General features: G+C 44.9%; 1 protein-coding gene across 4 annotated transcripts in view; it reads right to left on the reverse strand.

Moving 5' to 3' along the window:
• Positions 1-7,389: 7,389 nt before the first annotated feature.
• The window catches only part of KCTD1 (potassium channel tetramerization domain containing 1), a 183,706-nt gene continuing 171,631 nt past the window's right edge, over positions 7,390-19,464 (reverse strand). For all 4 annotated transcript variants that reach the window (XM_077900321.1, XM_077900322.1, XM_077900320.1 and 1 more), the window contains exons 4-5: positions 12,753-13,058; positions 7,390-8,341 (exon numbers count right to left, since the gene is read on the reverse strand). In XM_077900321.1, the coding sequence (XP_077756447.1) occupies positions 8,183-8,341; positions 12,753-13,058 (465 nt within the window). In that variant the 3' untranslated portion in view covers positions 7,390-8,182. The remainder of the gene's footprint in view (positions 8,342-12,752; positions 13,059-19,464) is intronic.

A 19,464-nucleotide genomic window follows, 5' to 3' on the forward strand; every position in this document is an offset into this window, starting at 1 on the left:
TAAGTAAGATTGCTTAAACTTAAGATTACATCTTACTTGCTTCACTCAGAGTCAGGTGGCAGGACCAAGTCATATTTGTCCCTGCGTCCTCAGAGCTCGCTACCCTGCCCGGGGCTCTGGGAGAGGCTGGCCCTGAAGCATACATGGGTGGTGGGGAAGCCATCGGTGGATGAGATCATACCAGGAGACACAGCACAGACCCAGAAGAGCAGTGACACATAAGAAAAAGATGTTCATGCCTTGGGGTAAGTGAGAATTTGAGAAGTGAGTGATCTGGTGGCCTCACGTGGTCATGGGGAGCATTCACGGGCCCTGTGAAATAGCATCTAGATGCCATCCTGCTATTCCATTGGCGCTTTGGGTTTTTGGTAAGTCATTGCCTTTGTGTATTTTTCATAACAACACAAAGTTTCTTGGTGATTATGCAAAAATCGTTCTGATCTATCACTCGGCTAACTTCTCTTGGAAGAAAAGTTGTAAGAAGTGGGTGGGGGTGCAGGTAAGGGGTGGAGGGTGATTAACACAGAGGCAGAAAGCTATTGAGAGGATTTGGGGGTGTGGAGGTAGTTCCTCTGGGGCAGTGGGAAGTAACTCAGATTTCGAAATTACAATGGCTGTAGGGAAAAGATTATATAGGTCAATGTTCTATTGTAGAAATGCATCTACTCTGTTTAAAGTAAAAGCTGTAACTGAATTATTTTCATGAATATGCAATCTACTTAACAGAATTCCACATTTTCTGGTATTGATATGTAGTAAGAGACCACATAGTTGAGAATGACTTTAGGACAACAATATTTTAAATAATACAATATCATTTCAAACAAAGAGCAATAATGGATGAACTATCCATATCCTGAATTCAGGGCCACCAGCAGTCCTACCCCCCACCACTTCCTCTTGCCAATTCAGTTGCCCATTACCGCTAATACACAAGCCAGCTGCATCAAATAGATCACTCAAGTTGCAGACCTTTAAATGATCCTTTAAGGCCTCCTCACGCTGAATTTAATCAACTGTCCCTACTGGTCTTTCTTCTTTTCCAACTAATGTGATATGTCTTTGACAAGGATTTGATCTTTAGCTTCCAGAACAGGCTTTTTGAGCCAAGTTCCAGAGTTTGAATGGAATGCACAGCAAGTGTCTCTCTGGCTTTTTGCAGGCCTGTTAGTCAACAGGATAATTTAATACCTGTACTGTCTGTTCCTTATTCTGACAAGCACAATCTGATAGAAGGACTGGGAGGAGTGATGAAATGCTGGGTTTCACACTGAGAGTGAAGGAGAAAGAGAAACTGGAGGGTGGGGAGGGAACAGGGAGAGAAGATGAACTCAGAGTCCTGGGAACTACAGTGGGATTGGAGCTCTCTGAATGTCACATAAGTCACAGCAGGTGCAAAGGAGTTTTGTGGTAAATGCTTAGTGTTATAGATTTATACACCTTTTCAAATTAAGGTCTAAGATCATCATTTAAATTTGAAAAGAAATTCACACTAATTAAAATATATGGAAAAAATAGATTCCTGCACACCTGTAGGAAGCTATTGTTACAGGTGGTAGATGCTACTCTAATGACTTCCTATGTTGTAACTTTTCTGTTCATTCAAGCCTCTGATAGCTTTTTAAGGGGGGGGGGGTGGGTGAAGAATTCTGTAGCTGGTGGACTATTTCCACAGGCTTGGGCAGTTCCCTTAACTAATTAGGAAAGGATGAGGGCCCTCAGGTTAAATTTCAGTTAGGTATGTCCCCTCCCCCACTACCTCCATGTGAAGTATTCAATCTGGCTTTCAAAAGAACAGAAGCCAACTATTGTTTAATAAACATCAATGAAGTAATAAAAAGCACTTCACAAAAGGGCCCCTGGAGGATTCTCCTCTACTATTCTTAGCTTGGATGGAGGGAGCACAGTGAGAGTAGCAAGTATTTTCCAAACGTGCCCCGTCAAGGCATCAACTATAGTTAAACTGTTAAAATACAGACTCTCAGGCTCTTAAGAGATTGAGATTCAGGACATCTTTGGGGACATGGGGTGAAGTGGGTGGTAGTACACTGGAACCTATAGCTTTAACAAGTGCCTTTTGTATGTCTTAGGAATGGGCAAGTCTGGGTCGTCTGCACCTCAGTCGGTTAAGTGTCTGCCTTGGGCTCAGGTCACGATCCCAGGGTCTGGAATGGAGGCCAGCGTGGCAGGCTCTCTGCTCAGTGGGGAGTCTGCTTCTCCCTCTCCTTCTGCCCCTCCTCCTGCTCATGCTCTCTCTCTCTCTCTCTCAAATAAACAAAATCTTAAAAAAAATGAATGGGCAAGTTTGGGGAACCTCGATATAACCAATGTAAACTCTGACCGAGAAGAGCTGCTTGATGGTTACAAAGTCAGAGACGCTATGTCTTCTCAGGGTTTAGTAATTCCTTTTCTTTTTTTTTTTTTTGGAAGATTTTATTTATTTATGCATGAGAGACACACAGAGAGAGGCAGAGACACAGGCAGAGGGAGAAGCAGGCTCCCTGTGGGGAGCTGGATGTGGGAGTCGATCCCAGGACTGCGGGATTACACCCCGAGCTGAAGGCAGATGCTCAACCCCTGAGCCACCCGGACGTCCTAAGTTTAGTAATTCCTAATCTATAACCAGTAAATCACTGCAGTGACATTTTTGTCTAGTGGCTTTATAATGAAGCACACTGAACTTGCCAAGGACAGAGCAAAATATTTTTTGCATGAGTTAGAAAACCAGAAACAGTTGAGTCCAAGGCATTAATCAAATATGGGTATGTGTGTGTGTGTGTGTGTGTGTGTGTGTGTGTGTGTATGTGTGTGTGTACACATGGTTCCAAGTATCCAGTGGACTTTGGCAAAATTTTTTTGACATACCAGTGTTCTCATCTGCAAAATTGGGATAGTAATGCCAATTTCATAGGGTTTCTATGAGGATTAAAGGGAAGAGCATCTGCAAAGCCCTAGTACAGTGCCTGGCACATCGTAAGCATTTAATGAAAGATTATTATTGCTACTGTCATTTATATTCTAGGATTTCAATCTTTATGATCAAATGATATTATGACTATAAGTTAGCCCTGAATCTTCATATTTTTTTTAATAAGTTATGTCCTCAAACAACTTAGTTCTGGTGCCATCACATGTGATTTTACCCAAATGGAATTCTTCTAGAATGTCTGAAACTTGTTTTATTATTTCATAATTCTCAGAACTACAAACTCTGCAGATATCTTGTTCGATTTGTACACTTGAAAAAATGAATCAGGGGATCCCTGGGTGGCTTGGCGGTTTGGCGCCTGCCTTTGGCCCAGGGTGTGATCCTGGAGTCCCGGGATCGAGTCCCACATCGGGATCCCTGCATGGAGCCTGCTTCTCCCTCTGCCTATGTCTCTGCCTCTCTCTCTCTGTCTATCATGAATAAATAAATAAATCTTTAAAAAAATGAATCAGTTCTAACATTCATACAACTAGAGATTACATAAAAACCTAGATTTCCATGTTTTCTAGGAAAAATGAGACATTTAAGTTTACAGGACCCTCATTCTCCTGTTGGAGAGCCTCCTGGCATTGAGTAGGGGCTGCCCCTTTGAATGGGGCACACGTGCTCCTGCCTGTCTCCTAATTTATGCAACTCACCTGGCTCTTGGAGACTGCTGAGTTTATACCCCTCCACCCGGGGTGATGTCTTATTTTCCTCATACATTCATGGATTGTCAGTTCTTAGCCTGGTTAGTAGGTCATAGATGAATGAAGGGGAGAAACAACACCTTCACTGCTCCTCACACCAACAGACTCTTTCAGCCTGTCAAGCCTATAGACCCCCAGCTGAATAGCCACAGGGCCCAGTTTCCATGATTCCCTAAAAGCTTCTGAACACAGTCCATCCCCCAGCCTGGCACCCAAGATCAACCCCAACTCCCACCCAATTCCATCTTCCTTTTCCAGCCATTTTTCTTCTCCAACGAACCCAGCTGCCTCCTACACCATTCTCTGAACCTGCCTTATGTTTCTCCAGCTTGGAGCCTCTGGCCTCCTATATACCCCTTCCTTGCAAAAGCCTCCCCATCTTTCAAGTGCCACACTGGCAGTCCTTGGTTTGTAAATATAAACTGACACATACGGTATATATAGTGCCTCATAGTGAGCTAAGTACATACCCTAATTTTGCCTCTAGAAGTGCAGGTCTTTGCCACCCTCTAGCACCCTGTGGCAGAAACCATGTCACAGGCATCATAGTATCACCAAAATGGGGTGCCCAACATATTGTAAGGGTTGCTCACAATATCTAAATACAGGAACACATTTCCATTTTAAGGAGAAAATGAGGCTAACAAATAATCTACGTTCTTCCTCACCCTACTACAACATGAAAACTCATCTTTTCTCAATGTGTTCGTTTGGGCTCTCCTTATAAAGCTTAACTGAATATTAACCTTTATCATATCATTTACTTGATGTCTGAGAGTATTAATTTCTTTAGTGAGAAATGGGGATAATGCAAGCTCTAGTGTGGGCATCCGGGTTCAATGAGGTAAATGCAGAAAAATGTGCTTAGCACAGTGCCTGGCATAGAGCAAATATTAAGGGCATGGCTATTATTATTACCATGTAGAAATTCACCTAATATTTAGAAGCCATTTTAGAAGTGGCTGTCTTCATTCTGTTCTTTTAAAAGCCTTCTTAGAAAAGAACAGGTAAAAGAATATAGTTTGTGTACCTGACTAAAGAAATGTATTTTGCTCAAAAAAAAAAAAATTTAAATTTAAAATACCAGTGGTTCAGGCAACAGTAGCTTCTTTTAAAAGTATGCTTTTAGGGATCCCTGGGTGGCGCAGCGGTTTGGCACCTGCCTTTGGCCCAGGGCGTGATCCTGAAGACTCGGGATCGAATCCCACGTCGGGCTCCCGGTGCATGGAGCCTGCTTCTCCCTCTGCCTGTGTCTCTGCCTCTCTCTCTCTCTTTGTGACTATTATAAATAAATAAAAATTAAAAAAAAAGTATGCTTTTATAACCACCAAGGTAATGATTGATTCAGGGAAAGAGTACCAATGAATGTTCATACTGGTGGGCAAAGATGTGTTGAACAGGTATTTACAGTCTCACAATCTTAGCCTATCGATTACTTATTAATCCCAAAGGGAGAAAGCTACTTTTACATTGGAGAAATTTGGTGGATGTCACTTTAAGCGGTCAAATCATCATCACAAAAGAAAAACTATAACTCATGTGAAATAAGATCTATAAAAGCCAGAAATAAAAACAAAAACAAGAAATAGAAATTAAAAAAAAATTACCACCACCGTTATGGGCCAAATGGACCCTTGTGGAGTGACATAATAAGGACAAAACATCACCTACATGGTATTCTTGCAAAGAAAAAAAATTAACCTGACTCTACCAATGAGAGACCAACCAGATAAATCCAAACACATTACTAAACATGGCACACGGGCCTTGATCAGATCCTCTTTAGGGAAAATAAGCAGAGTCATAAAGATCCTTATTGGGCTGACTAGTGAAGTTTGAATATGTACTACATATTGTATAATAAAAAAAGGGCAAAATACAATTGTCTCTCTCTATATATATTTTAAATATTTTATTTATTTATGAGAGAGGCAGAGACATAGGCAGAGGGAGAAGCAGGCTCCGTGCAGGGAGCCTGATGTGGGACTCGATCCCGGGTCTCCAGGATCACACCCTGGGCCGAAGGCGGCGCTAAACTGCTGAGCCACCTGGGCCGCCCTCAATTATATTTTGAATGACCAGATCTTTCCGGAAGATCTGGGAATCTATGTTATAAGGCCTGCCAGTATTAAAATTACATATGATATGTTTCCTGCATTGGGTTGGGTTAGAGGTCTAGGACAAAGAATGTGCAACTGGCTTGTCGTTGTATACGTGGGCATAAAAACTTAGAAAAGAAGAAAGTGGATGCTAATAATGCATGTAATTCTGTGCAGCGTTTGTGGGGATGATGCTAACTGCACAGAGAGTGCTGGGTAAATGTTACCAGATCACAACCACCAGTAGAAAGTTCCAAAGTGGGGTGCTTGTTTTATCTCAAGCTTTTAGGAACTTTGGCCTGATGAGAATGGATTACTAGGAAAATCAGAGCGCAATTTCATTGTCCTTTCAGTACAGCGGGGATGAGCTGTATATAATACATATATTATATGTATTATAATACATGACTGGCTGGTATTCATTAGAGTCATTCAGGGTTTGGGTCTCTGTGTTTCAGGGGGTGATAGGACCCATTAACAGCTTACTTTTGGTTTCAGAAGCCAGAGATATTTTCATTACTAGTGTCCTCAGGCATAGACTTTTTAATTTAAAAAAAGAAAGAAAGTTCAGGATGGAAATCACCTATCACTACAGGAACGTCTCTGCAGCAGAAACACATTATAGTTTACCTGTCAATCTTAGCATCATGCGAGGTTTATTGTGAGCGTCTGGAATGAGGAAGAGGAAGTAGGGAAGAGAGGTGATGGCGGGGTTCACAAAGGAGCCTCTGGAATCACTAACACCGTGGAAAAGCTGAGGCTTAATTCCAAAGTGGTACTGAGACTTCAGTACCACTGGGGCTAATAAGAAAGCGACCATTCTGGCTCTCAGATTTTCCCTACTTCTTCCAAAGCCACAATGCCCTATGTTTTGGACTTTTTGGGCAGGTGTGATGGTAGATTCCAGCTGGCTACAGATTCTTTGTCACTCTCCCCAGCAGGAAGTGGATTTTATTTCCCTTCCCTTTGAGTCTGGGCTGGCTCTGGATCTCCTGAATCACCAGACTACCCCAGAAGGGCACAGAGCAGTTCCAGGCCTGGCCTTTCGGAGCATGGCGGCTTCCGCTTCCTCCCTCTTGGAACACTCGTGCTGAGGACGCTCCCTCTGAGAACCCAGCTCCCGTGCTGGGACGGGGCCAAGCCACACCCAGAGGCCCTAAGCCGGTATCCAGTGGCAGCCCGTGGGAAAGCCATGTAGGACATCACAGCCCAACCTCGCCCCCTGACATCCTGTGCCACAGAGGCAGGCCAGCAAAGGTCAGGCCACTCAGGAGAACCACAGAACCATGAGAGAGGATAAACTGTCCTAAGCTGCTAAGTTTTGGCATGCAGCAACAGATAACTGAAATTCAAAAACAAAAGGTTCATAAGAAGGAAAATGATCTTGCTAACCAGAGCAGAGTAACCAAGCACAGGTCAGCACACTCGCTGAGTGGAAGCAGAACTGTGTAGAACACATGACAACATCTTTATCCTTGAGCGGGTTTGACCTCAAAACTGGCTTCAGCTTCTTAGGCCTCTTTCTGATGTTCGACACAGAACATTTAGAAAAAGAAAAAAAAAATCTCATTTTAATACAGCCTCATCCCAACACGTGTGTTTCACACAGGCCTTATTTTTTAAACAGAGTTTATTGTATTTAATACATTATAAAATTTGAAAAATTGTAGGAAAGCAGCAGACTCAAACTGGAGCAACTCTAACAAGTAATAATTTCTGGCCCCTTTGCAAAACTGATCAGTTTAAAAACAAAGTAATGTTCACATCTGTGAGGCGGACAAAAAATTGTGACTTCTGTACAAACTACATTTAAAATTTCATGTCTAATGTCTTTCGAATGCAGTGTGCTCATGAGAGTTTTCTGAAGTCCTGCCGGTCCCCGCCTAAAGAGAGGACATGAAACCTCCATACGCAAAATAAACTCGAGTCAAGGTGTTTTTTTTTTGTTTTTTTGTTTTTTAAAAAAAAAAAGGAAAAAGAAAGACAAAGGAAAAGAAACGATGGATGGCTGTTGGCAATGGAAACTGTAAGGAGATGCGTCCTCACTGCTCATGGCTTGTTTATTGGTCAGGGGCCTCGGGAGGCCCAGGACACTTCACGGCCATCACAGCACCAACTGTAGCTACCACCTTTTTTAAAACATTTTTTTGTTCCTTTTTTTTGCATTTCCTACCTTTTGACATATATATATATTTATATATTTTTTTACACCTTGAGGATATCACTATTCCAATTGTTCCCATATGAATACAGGTGTGGTCTCTATTGGATATAAATGTGTCTTTTTATTCATTTTAGGTCCAGGACTTGGTTTGCTGTCCCAACTGCACATAAATGTCCCTTTTTTGTTTGCGTTATTTGTTGTGTACGTTTTTTTTTTCTTTTTGCATAAGAAATCTGTCCATTTAGTCCAGAGGCTCTTGCTTTATCCGGATGACGGAGGGCACGCGGGGCGTCCGCCTCAGCTCCCGCCGCAGGACGTACTCGCTGAACTGGGACGAGTCTACTCCTCCTCCACAGGAGCCCACGATTTCAAATCCTCTCTGCTGCAACCTCTCGAGGACCTGCACGGGGCCAAGACAAGCATTGGGTTAGGGGGAGACAGGTCCTCTGGCCACACACACACACACACCCAAAGAAGTGTCCTGAAGTTTGAGGTCTTGTGCAGCCCTGGTCACTCTTGCTCGATCCCCAAATCTCTTGAGTTCCTACTTTTATTTTTTTATTTTTTAAATTTTATTTATTCATGAGAGACACACAGACAGAGAGAGAGCCAGAGACACAGGCAGAGGGAGAAGCAGGCTCCATGCAGGGAGCCCAACGTGGGACTCGATCCCAGGTCTCCAGCTGAGGCGGACATGCCTCTTCGCCCTGGGCTGAAGGCAGCGCTAAACCGCTGGGCCACTGGGGCTGCCCCGAGTTCCTACTTTTAAAAGAAGAGCCTTTACGAAGACTGAAGGGCAGGAGGGAGGGACCATCGTTTCCAATACCTCAGATGCGCCTTTCCATGCTTGCCTCGCACGCACTGATACATTTAATGATTACAACCACCCGGCATTGCGGGGGATCAGCCCATTTCCTACATGGGAAAACCGAGGCTCCCAGCCTGTAAGTGATAGAACTGGGTTTCCAACTCAGGTCCGTTTGGCCTCAGATGCCACGTTTCTTGCAACATGCAACGCTACCTTCTCTGCCAAAAGAGAGGATTCACATTTCAAATCTCATTTATCACTAAGATATCGTCTAGGAGATATGATAAATGATATGGCCAGACAGTGATTTTATCTGAATTTACTCAGCCAGTGATTCATTCCCAACTCACTCCCCATTGTTGAAAGCTGCCAGTACTAACTTAATATATTTTGGTTTGGAAGATGGATATCATTTCAATAGCAGAACAAATGGGCTGCTGAAGACAGTAGAGGTTTATCTACAGGTTTTCAAGTTTATGGCATCTGAAATAGATTTATTGCCTGTGCATTAATGAATGTGTGCATTCAGGGAGGCAAGAATAAATGCAGTGGTTATATGTTGGAAAACACATCCAAAATAGAGAGATTCTAAACTTCTCACTTAATGATCACTTCTCATAATCTCTTCAATTTTGAAATCAAATACGTGACGCCAGAAAGACACTTGGGTCAGTCACCTACATGTCTGACAGTCTTAAATCCCGGAAACAACTCCTTCAATCTTAGATAAGCAGAAATAGGGAAAAATTATCTAGAGCACCATTTCCTTAGAAATCCAGCAGATACTGGACTTGCAAATGTTCCCTAGGCTTCTGGGTAAAATTAAATTACTGCTATACCACTCTAAAGGCAAGACAACTCAATCATAACTTAAAAAAACAAGTCTGGCTCAAAATTTCTTGAGGGGGATGAAGTGAAATGGTATTAAATAACTTTCAAAATGTACTTACTGTAAAGTGAGCTCTTACTATTTCTCTTCAAATTATTATTAGTTTGAGATGCCTGGGTGGCTCAGTGGTTGAGCATCTGCCTTTGGCTCAGGTCGTGATCCTGGAGTCCTAGGATCGAGTCCCACATCGGGCTCCCCACAGGGAGCCTGCTTCTCCCCCACCTATGTTTGCCTCTCTCTCTGTGTGTCTCTCATGAATAAATAAGTAAAATCTTTAAAAAATTATTATTATTTGGTCGCCTACTTCTATGTGGAATATAATTTGCTATTTTGCGAAAGAGCTAACTAGAGATTGGAAAACAATACAGGATGCTTTCTAAAAACTCAAACTTTGAATGCTGGCAAATTAAAAAAAAAAAAAAAGTCCTTATGAGAACAAAATGAACATTGTACCCTGCAGCACTCTGTGTCTGTAGCTATATTCACAATACATACGCACACCAGTCAGCAAAGGGACAGGATGAAGGAAACAATCCCTGAGCTCAAAATCAAGATGTACTTTGGTGGCAAGTCAATAAAAAGGTGAGGACCCAAGAGCCCACTCTACGATTTCCCCAGCAAAGGCAGGGATGTAGCCCGCCAGCAAGAAAAACTCCAGTTTGCTTGGCTAAACCACTGCACTGAAAAGGATTCTTTGCCTTGATAAGGACAGGAATTACCGAGGTAGAAGAAGCTGTGAACAATGAAGCACCTAACTCTGGTACTGTTTGTCTTGCAGTGTTGTTAGGTTGCTAAATTGTTAAGTAGGGAAATCCCGAAGCTTCCTACCCAGGCATCTGATAGAGCTAATATCATTATTCCAGATGTTATCATTATGTTATCATTATTCCATATTATTCAATGTTACCTTGATGCGGTCAAAGCTTATTTCCATGTCACGCAAATAGCCACACTCCTTGGCCATTTATTTTTATTTTTTTAAAGATTTTATTTATTTACTTGACAGAGGGAGGGAGAGAGCCCAAGCAGGGGGAGTGGCAGCCAGAGGGAGAGGAAGAAGCAGGCTGTCCGAGGAGCAGGGAGCCTGATGTAGGGCTGGATCCCAGGAACCTCGGGATCATGACCTACACTGAAGGCAGATGCTTAACCGACTGAGCCACCCAGGCACCCCTGGCCATTTCTTTTTAAACATAAATTTGTAAATAGTAAAATTCCTTAAAATTAGTGATCACTTGAGAATATTAAAATCTTTCTGGGGGTGGATGGGAGTATCAGTTCTTGTGCATCTTATCCTAAAAGCCTAGAAGACAAGTGCCTATTTTCTTGGTTGGTGGAGCAGGAAGCTAGAGTCATTGACTGTGTCATGGTCACATCAGGCTGTGTCACTGATGATCTTAATCCAGATGAAAATGTCCACATCTGATGAGACTTGAATAACTGGGAAACTTGTCAGGCATGTGAATTTATTCAGTGGCCTGAGTGGTGGGGCTGGGCTTCTGTGTGAGAGATGGGGCCCTAGGGAAGCAATGCTGTCATGGCTCTGATGGGTGCTGCCCCTCCCTCCATCTGGAGGGAAGCTGGGGCAGGTTGTGTGTGGGGGACGTGAAAGGCTTTCAGAGCTTTAGAGGCTGTGATAAATAGCGGGGACCCTGCTCAGGAACACAGGGTGGTGCGGGGTGCACCTCTGGCCCCATCCAACATAACGGCTGCCACACTGCCTAAGAGCACCTGGCTCTCTCTCCTGCGCTCCTGCGACACTGCTTCTGCCAGTGTCTCCTGCCGTTCTGTTCTCAGACATCTGTTTATAAATTTTAAAAATTATAAATAGTTGTGGAACAATCTTCAGGGGGCAGAATGGTAGAGTGGGCACTTCTAGTCTTTGAGCTGTGGGAGAGGTTTCATTGGGTCTATTCTGAACAAAATCATGGCCCCATCCCAATTAAGAAGAGGAATAGGGGGAAACCCCAAGCCCTTATTCCACTGACTTCAAATCATTTTGAGTCACATAGACCTGGAGCCAAGACCCAGGTATACCTCTACTTTCTCCTCAGCAAGACAGAGGACTCAGTACTTACCTGTTCTAAGAAGACAAGGCACGTACAACACTTGGCCCAGGGCTGCCATGCATTAGTTAAGATGGTGAGCATACCCACTAGCATCTAAGGGACACATCACCTCACGTGTCATCCAAACTTCTGAATTCTATGCCTAAGTCTCCTTCTCCCATAGATTTCTCTGTCTCAGAAAATAGCAATTCCATTCACCCAGTTCCTCTGTCAACAATCTTAGTCACCCTTGGCCTCCTAGAACCTGCAGCCATTGTCAGAAACCTTGTTAGCTCTACTACACTCAAGATACTCAGGATCGGACCCTTCTTAAAGGTTGCTAACTGGTTGCTTGCCGTTTTCCATTTACTGCTAGAATCTTCATTTTTCGAATGTGAGTTACATCATGCCACACTTTTGCTCGAAATCCGCAAATGGCTTTCCATTTTACTCACACAAGCAAATAATTCAAAACCACAAGAAACTGAAACAAAAAATCCCAGCGTGCTTACCACCGCCCAAGAGGCAAACCACGATCTGTCCCTGGCCACCTGCTGGCTTCGTGTCTCAGCACGCACTACGCCTTACTCACTTTCTTCAAGCCACATGGGCTCTCCTGATAACTCCTCAACATGCCAAGCAGACTCCTACCTCAGAGTTGTCACACCTTGCTGGTCCCTCTGCCTGGGAGACTCCATCCTCTTCTTGCTACCTGACCAACATTTCTGTTGATTACTGTTTGCTGCATTCACCCACCGCCCCCCTGTGCCGCTCTCCCCCGTCCCATCCTTCCTCAGAAGGTAAATTCCGTGAGAATAGAGCTATCGTTTCTTTCTTCATCTTCTAGATCTCCAGTGCTCATACCAGCATTGGGCACATAGTAGATGTTTAACAGACACCTGTGGATTGAATGAGTGCGTAGCAGGTGCACACAGTTACCTACCCAACAGAGGTGATGCCACGTGAGAGTTTCCCAGCTCTCCGGAGGAAAGGCGCTATGTGGAGGCAAGGTTAAGTAACAGCATTAAGAGCGACATTTGACGCCACACAGTGTATGACAAGGCTATACCTGGACCGAATTGAGGTGACAGTAGCCATTCAGTGGAAACCTAATGACGTGCGTTGAGTCGTGATTCCAGCCTGCGTTGACAGAGTTACACATCACGTCGCCGATCTCTGGAAACACTTCTTCTATCAAGGATTTGTCACCGCTGAGCGTGATCCTTTCTCCGAGGTCTGGGGCGACACGCACCACTAGGCACTCACAGGGCCTTGAAAAGCGACCAGTTTCTCTGTCCTGCTTCCATCTTTCCATCTCCAACAACATGGGCTGAAGCTGAAAATATTTTGCCTCTTCATATAACAAAGTGTAGTCCTGAGGGGGAAACAAAAGGTATTTCACAGTGCAAAACACAAACACGAAGCACTGAAAATGCTCACAGGTAAGGGGGTGATTTTTCCCCCCACCTCTGTTACTTCAATAATCAAATTTGTGTGTAAATGTTTCACGCACAGCACATTGGTGCATGCATTCATTCAGCCATGATAAAAGGAGCTTAAGGGTATTAAGGGCCAGGTTGGCCCTATTCTAAATGCTCCCCATAAATCAAGTCCTATAACCCCCACAACCGCCCCTGAACTTGGAACCATTATTATTTCCATTGTGCAGATGAGATAACTGAGATGAGAAGGGCCGAACCCATGACTTTGCTCTTTCAGCAGAAGAGTGCCTGGGTATTTAAAATCTGTGGGATGAGAATCCTCTTTACATTCTCCCTGTGGAGCCAGGCATGGGATGCTGTGAGGGAGGCGCAGGTGCCCTATTCACAGGAGGCCCCCGCTCCCCTTCACCTTCATGGAAGCTGAGGACTCCTGTGGGAGGCAGGGGGCCTCTGGAGGTGGGAGCGGGGCTGGAGATGGTGGCGGGTGGGCACCTGCAGGCCGAGTGCTGCTTTTACCGAAGTGTGGGTGCCGATCTGTGCTGGTCTGGGGGCGGTGGGTGCACAGCCCTCAGCTGCTCTCTGCGCTGCCATCCTAAAGTGAGGGAGGCCAACTAGCCCATGATCCCTGCAGGATAGACGTGCAGAAACGAAACCCATCCCTTTCTGAAAGCACAGCCACCCATTCTATGAGCATGGTTTCTTTTTCTTTTGCCTTAAAAAAAAATCTACTGAATTAAAGCAGAAATCTAGCAAGCAGGTATTAAAACACACACACAAGGGGCGCCTGGGTGGCTCAGTCAGTTAAGCAGCTGCCTTTGGCTCAGGTCATGATCCCAGGGTCCCAGGATCAAGCCCCATGTAGGGCTCACTGCTCAGTGGTGAGCCTGCTTCTCCCTCTCCCCCTGCTCCTCCACTCCCCCTGCTTGTGCTCTCTCTCTATCTCTCAAATAAATATGCAAAATCTTTAAAGAAAAACAAATAAAACACACATACAAGTCACTGAATGGGAGGACTAAGGAGGTGGAGGAGGAGGCAGCGAGGTAGGAATGATATTAGCAAGCGGGTCAATATTATGCCTACACGTAGCTATGACCACAATCATCTCTGGGTGTGAGGCAAGTGGACACTTGTCCCAGCTTGTTGACTGAGAACATTTTAATGAGCTGACACGGGCGTGTCTGCCAACCTTCCCGGGGCTGGAGCTGGCAGGTGATGCCTGGAGCCTGGTGCCTGCAGCAGGGCCGACACCGGGAGCCCAGGGCCCGAGTGTTGCCGGACGGAGGCCCCTGCCATCTGGATGGGGTGGCACGTGGAGAGGATGACCACAGGAAAACCGGTTTTAGGTGGCACTTTGCTCTTTTTCTTGCAAATTAAGCAACAAAGGCAGCAGCAGCAGCAGCAGCAGCATTATTTGGGGCCTCCAGAGAAAAATGTGGAGAGGTGGGGTAAGACAGTGCCAGTGGGCCCCCAGCTGCATCTTCCACTTTCTGTGTCGAGACATCCGGGCCAGGTGAAGGTGCTGTCCCAGCCACTCAGCGCCCGGACCGCTTCTGCATCCTGCCTTCTCCCGGCAACCCCAGTCCTACAGGAGTCTGGGTTCCCCGCTGGAGAGGAGCACGGACTGGCACCTGCTTCACCTCCCGACCTGCAGGACGTACGGTTGGCTTTGAGGAGGTGAGAACGAAGCTGAGGAGTGGCCACTCTGAAGACAGGACAGAGACAGAACCGAGGCCCCCTTGGCCGGCTGCAGGGCAGGCGTGGGGAGACTGGGGGTTCCTCCCGGGTACCTGGGACCCCTGTGTGGGGACCGAGCTGTCTCTGAAGTACATCAGCTGTGAGTTAGCGACCTCAGTCCTGTACTTACTTGTCAAGATGACAGCTCTCAAGGAGATTTAAAAACAGCACCGACAGTCACACAAGCAATAGAAGTGAGAGCTTCTGCTACTGCTTTTTATTTTCCTCTGAGAATGAAAAATTTTAGCACAAGGAAGAATCCGGACTCCAGTGCAAATGTGTCATCCAGTCTTCAAATCTGAGGCTGCCTAGAGCAGTCTTATTGACCAACCTTGGCCTTTATGGAGGAATTCTTTCAAACACTGCTGAATAGTGACCGTTAGCCTCTGATTAGATGCTTCCAGTGGCGGGAAGCTTACTACTAACAGGCCACAGCATCGACTTTGTTGGACGCTCTGGTTAAACTTCTGTACACTTCTTGGTTAGAGTGACCTGATTTTCCCTGTAGTTCCAACTTATTCAGATTCTGCTATCTGAGGCTACAGTGATCCTGAACTTTCTGTGACACATGAACCTTTCTTACATTTGAAGACAATGGTTATGTCTTACTACCATTCAGGCTGAAAATACCCAATCTTTTCAGGTCTTTCTCATTTGTTATGACTTAGAGGTCCTTCAACATCTGCTACGTGCTTGACTTTGTCAACATACTTCTAAAACCCAAACCGGAAGTGAACCTAACATTTCAGAGGTGACCTAATGAGTGTGCTGTAAAACCTTCGCTTGGCCGGACATTCTAACCACTCTTAAAGCAGCCTGCATTCATCTCCGATGGCTGCTGCAACGCTTACCACACACTGCGTGGCTTAAAACCACACACATTTATTCTCTTACAGTTTTGGAAGCTGGAAGCCTAAAATGGATCATTAAGGTGGTGTTTCTTCTGGAAACTCCAGAGGAGTATCCATGCCCTTGCCTTTTTTCAGCTTGCAGAAGCAGCCTGCATTCCTCAGCCTGTGGTCCCATATCACTCTCGCCTCCACTAAGGTCATATCTTCTCTGACTCTGAGGAGTCACATCCTCCTGCCTCCTCCTTTCACTTGGACGGACCCTTGTGAGTACACTGGACCCACCTGGATGACTCACAATGATCTCCCCATAGCAAGACCCTTAACTTATCACACCTGCAAAGTCCTTTCTGCAATGTAAGGTGACATATTCCTGGGCTTCCAGAAATCATGATGTGGACATCTTTGGGGGGCCGTTATTCTGCGTACCTCCCAGCATAAGGCTGTATTAACTTTCTTGTCTGTCCTATTACCCAGCCAGTTTACATTTTGCTTCCAGTGGAGTCTCTACACCTTTCCCAAGAGCTGCTCTCGAGCTAGGTCCTCCTCTTACAGCATTTGTGAACAATTTTAAATCTCCACTATTTATCCTTCTTCAAATTGCCTACTGTGGGTTCTGAATTCATTCCAATATACTGAGAAAATGTGGATTCTTTCTCCCAGTGCTCTGCTCTCTCATTTTTTTTTGTCATTTTGAACCGGATGTTCTGTTTCTGCATGTGAATCATTTCTTAAATGTAATGACAGGACAGGGCTACATGCAGGCCTTGGTTCAGGCTGATGGCTCAGGTAATAAATTAAGGTTCTGGATTCTGGCTATTTGAACAGTTATAAAGTCTATAATTCTGAGATCAACCAGTCCACAGTTGCAGCATTTGCTGGGTGTCTGGTTGAAATACCGTGTGTTTGGAGGGGCCTCCAATGGGAAGGCTGGACATGTGGGAGGGACCCAAGTCTCCCTACTACCCAGAGATTCTCCTTAATTGTTTTCCAGTCTCCTTATCTATAAAATGAGAGGAATAAATCACATTAAAGTCACTACCAGGGGACGCCTGGGTGGCTCAATGGTTGAGCACCTGCCTTTGGCTCAGGGCATGATCCTGGGATCTGGGATTGAGTCCAGTGTCTGTCTCCCTGCGAGGAGTCTGCTTCTCCCTCTGCCTATGCCTCTGCTTCTCTCTCTCTCTGTGTCTCTCATGAATAAATAAATAAAATCTTAAAAAAAAAAAAAAAGAAAAGAAAAGAAAAAAAGTCACTACCGGGCCCGATATTCTGAGCCTACATCCAGGGCAATGTCCTGATCCACCAGTTTGTCCACCATAACCTGAAGGTAATAAGGCTGGCAGGACAGAGCTACAAATCCTCTATGCTGACTCTAAATTCTCAACACTTTTTTTTTCCCTCTGAGTTCACAAGCCACATGGGTAATCCACCCTGAGGTCTGGCCATGGACTGACAGAGAGCCTCCCTGTATGGTGCTGCTCATGTTCATCACTCCCTGCTCTTGGAAAAATAGGGAAACACTGGCCCTTATCAGACTTGTGGCCTGCTCAGTGATTGCTCCAGGATCCTGCCAGTGGTTTTTAATGTGTAGGTTAAAGGGGTCCCCTGAAGGTCATCGTATGCCCTGGGATGTATCTCAGGGGCCTAGCTTTGAGCTACCTCAGGCCACCAGGTCCTCTTGCCCATCTCTACTTGACCATCTGGCTCCATCTCTTCCTTTACTATGTCATTCCTCCTGGTGTCCGGGCACAGTGCTGTCTGCGTGGGGGCAGCAGACGCTGGGGGGTAGCCGAGCACCCAGGCTCCACTTGGCCATCGCCCCCTCGAGGCCGACTTACCTCCCAGCATCTGCCAGCTCAAGAATTAAAAAGGCCCTTCTTGTTGGTGTTACCATTTTCTGCATGGTTAAGCTCACACTGGCCATTGGTTTTCTTGGCAGGTTCCTTTATATTCATCTTTCTCTACTTCCTAACACACGCTTCCAGTCTTAGCTTGTCAGAGAACCAGTGCCCCCGGCTGCCTTCCTTAGGAACCTCGTCCTCCTTCCTTTCCTCAATCAGCATCAGTTAATTTTATTGCCTAAATCCCATATATTTTAGAGTTTATCAAGTTTCTCTTTAGAACTCTCTGACCTTGTGCTTGTCTCCTTCTACTCTCTGAATCTTTTGAAATCTTCTTTCCTTACACTCTGGTTCCTATCTGGCAACACCCACTGTTCCTTTCTTTGGCTTTTACAACCTCTAGACAACTCAGTCTCTTATCCCCAAGGTATGAGGCAGAAATCAGCAGAACTTTATGGGGCAGCAGCAGAAGGTTTGGCTCTAGATGTTTTTTTTTTCTTTCTTTCTTTCTTTTCTTTCTTTCTTTTTTCTTTCTGATTTTATTTGCTTATTTGAGAGAGGGTAAGAGAGCATGAGTAGGGGGAGGAAGGGATCAGAGGCAGAGGGAGAAGGGGAGAGAAAATCTCTCAAGCAGACTCTGAGCTGAGTGTGGAGCCTCACACAGGGTTCGATCTCAGGACCCTGAGATCATGACCTGAGCCGAAACCAAGAGTCAGACACTCAACCGACTGAACCATCCTGGTGCCCCTGGCCCCAGATTTTCTTTTGAGGGAAATGAACCCAAAGCATCCACATTTGCTTTTGGCAAAGCAATTCCAGAATATACTAGACACCGTCATTCCTCTGCCCTAGCTTCTGTGCCAGTTTTATCTTCTCCAATTAAGAAAGCATCATTCATATTTCTTGCTTAGCTTGCTTATCATATCCAGATAAAGGAAAACAGATTATTTAGACCCATTATCATGTTTAAATAATTTTAAAATCCTAGAATACATATTTTTAAAATAATTTTTGGGGGAGATTTACAGTGGTTTTTTTGAGGCATAGAAATATCAAGATCCCATTTTATAGACAAATACATTGAGCTTTGCTAAGACCCCAGAGATAGGTACATGGAACAAGAAGGAAAATATGGGTAAACTCCAAAATGCAAATTGACCATGTTTCAAAAGCTTACTTCTTGATTAAATATCTGGAAATCAGAAAACATCTCCCTAGAAGAAGAAAAGGGATATAGACCGTGTATTGGTTTCCAATCGCTGCTGTAAGAAATTACCACATATTCGGTTGCCTTAAAACAACACAGAGTCACTCTTGTAGTTCTGGAGGTCAGAAGTCTGAGGTGGGTCTTAGGGCTAGCTAGCATCAAGCTCCCCGCGGGACTGCCTTCCTTCAGAAGCCTGTAGGGGACAATGGCTTTCCTTGCCCTTCTCAGCATCCAGAGGCTGCCTGCATTCCTTGGCTTGTGGCCAACAATCACAATACTTCCTTGATCACATCTTCTCTGACTCTGACCCTGACCCTCCTCCTTCTCTCTTTCACTTATAAGGACCTTTGTGATTCCACTGGCCCACCTGGATTATCCAGGATAATCTCCCCATTTCAAGACTCTTAATCACATCTGCAAAATCCCTTTTGCCACATAAAGTAATATATTCTGGGGATTAGAATGTGGACCCCCTTGGGGGTCATTATTCAGCCTGCCACACACATTTACTGGTTTCACCGAATAGTTCAGAGGTTTATTTAACTTCTAATGGCCTTGAAGTTTTACACAGTAGTTGGCACATCCTTGCATTTAAAAGGCAACTCAGTCACTTGTTCATTTTAAAATCCATTCATGTGCCAGATGCCGTGCTAGACTTTGTACCATGGGGACAAAGAGGGATTTTCTCTGGGGAATGCATCCAGGT

This window comes from Canis aureus, chromosome 6 (genome assembly GCF_053574225.1).
Source record: "Canis aureus isolate CA01 chromosome 6, VMU_Caureus_v.1.0, whole genome shotgun sequence".
NCBI classification, from domain to species: domain Eukaryota; kingdom Metazoa; phylum Chordata; class Mammalia; order Carnivora; family Canidae; genus Canis; species Canis aureus.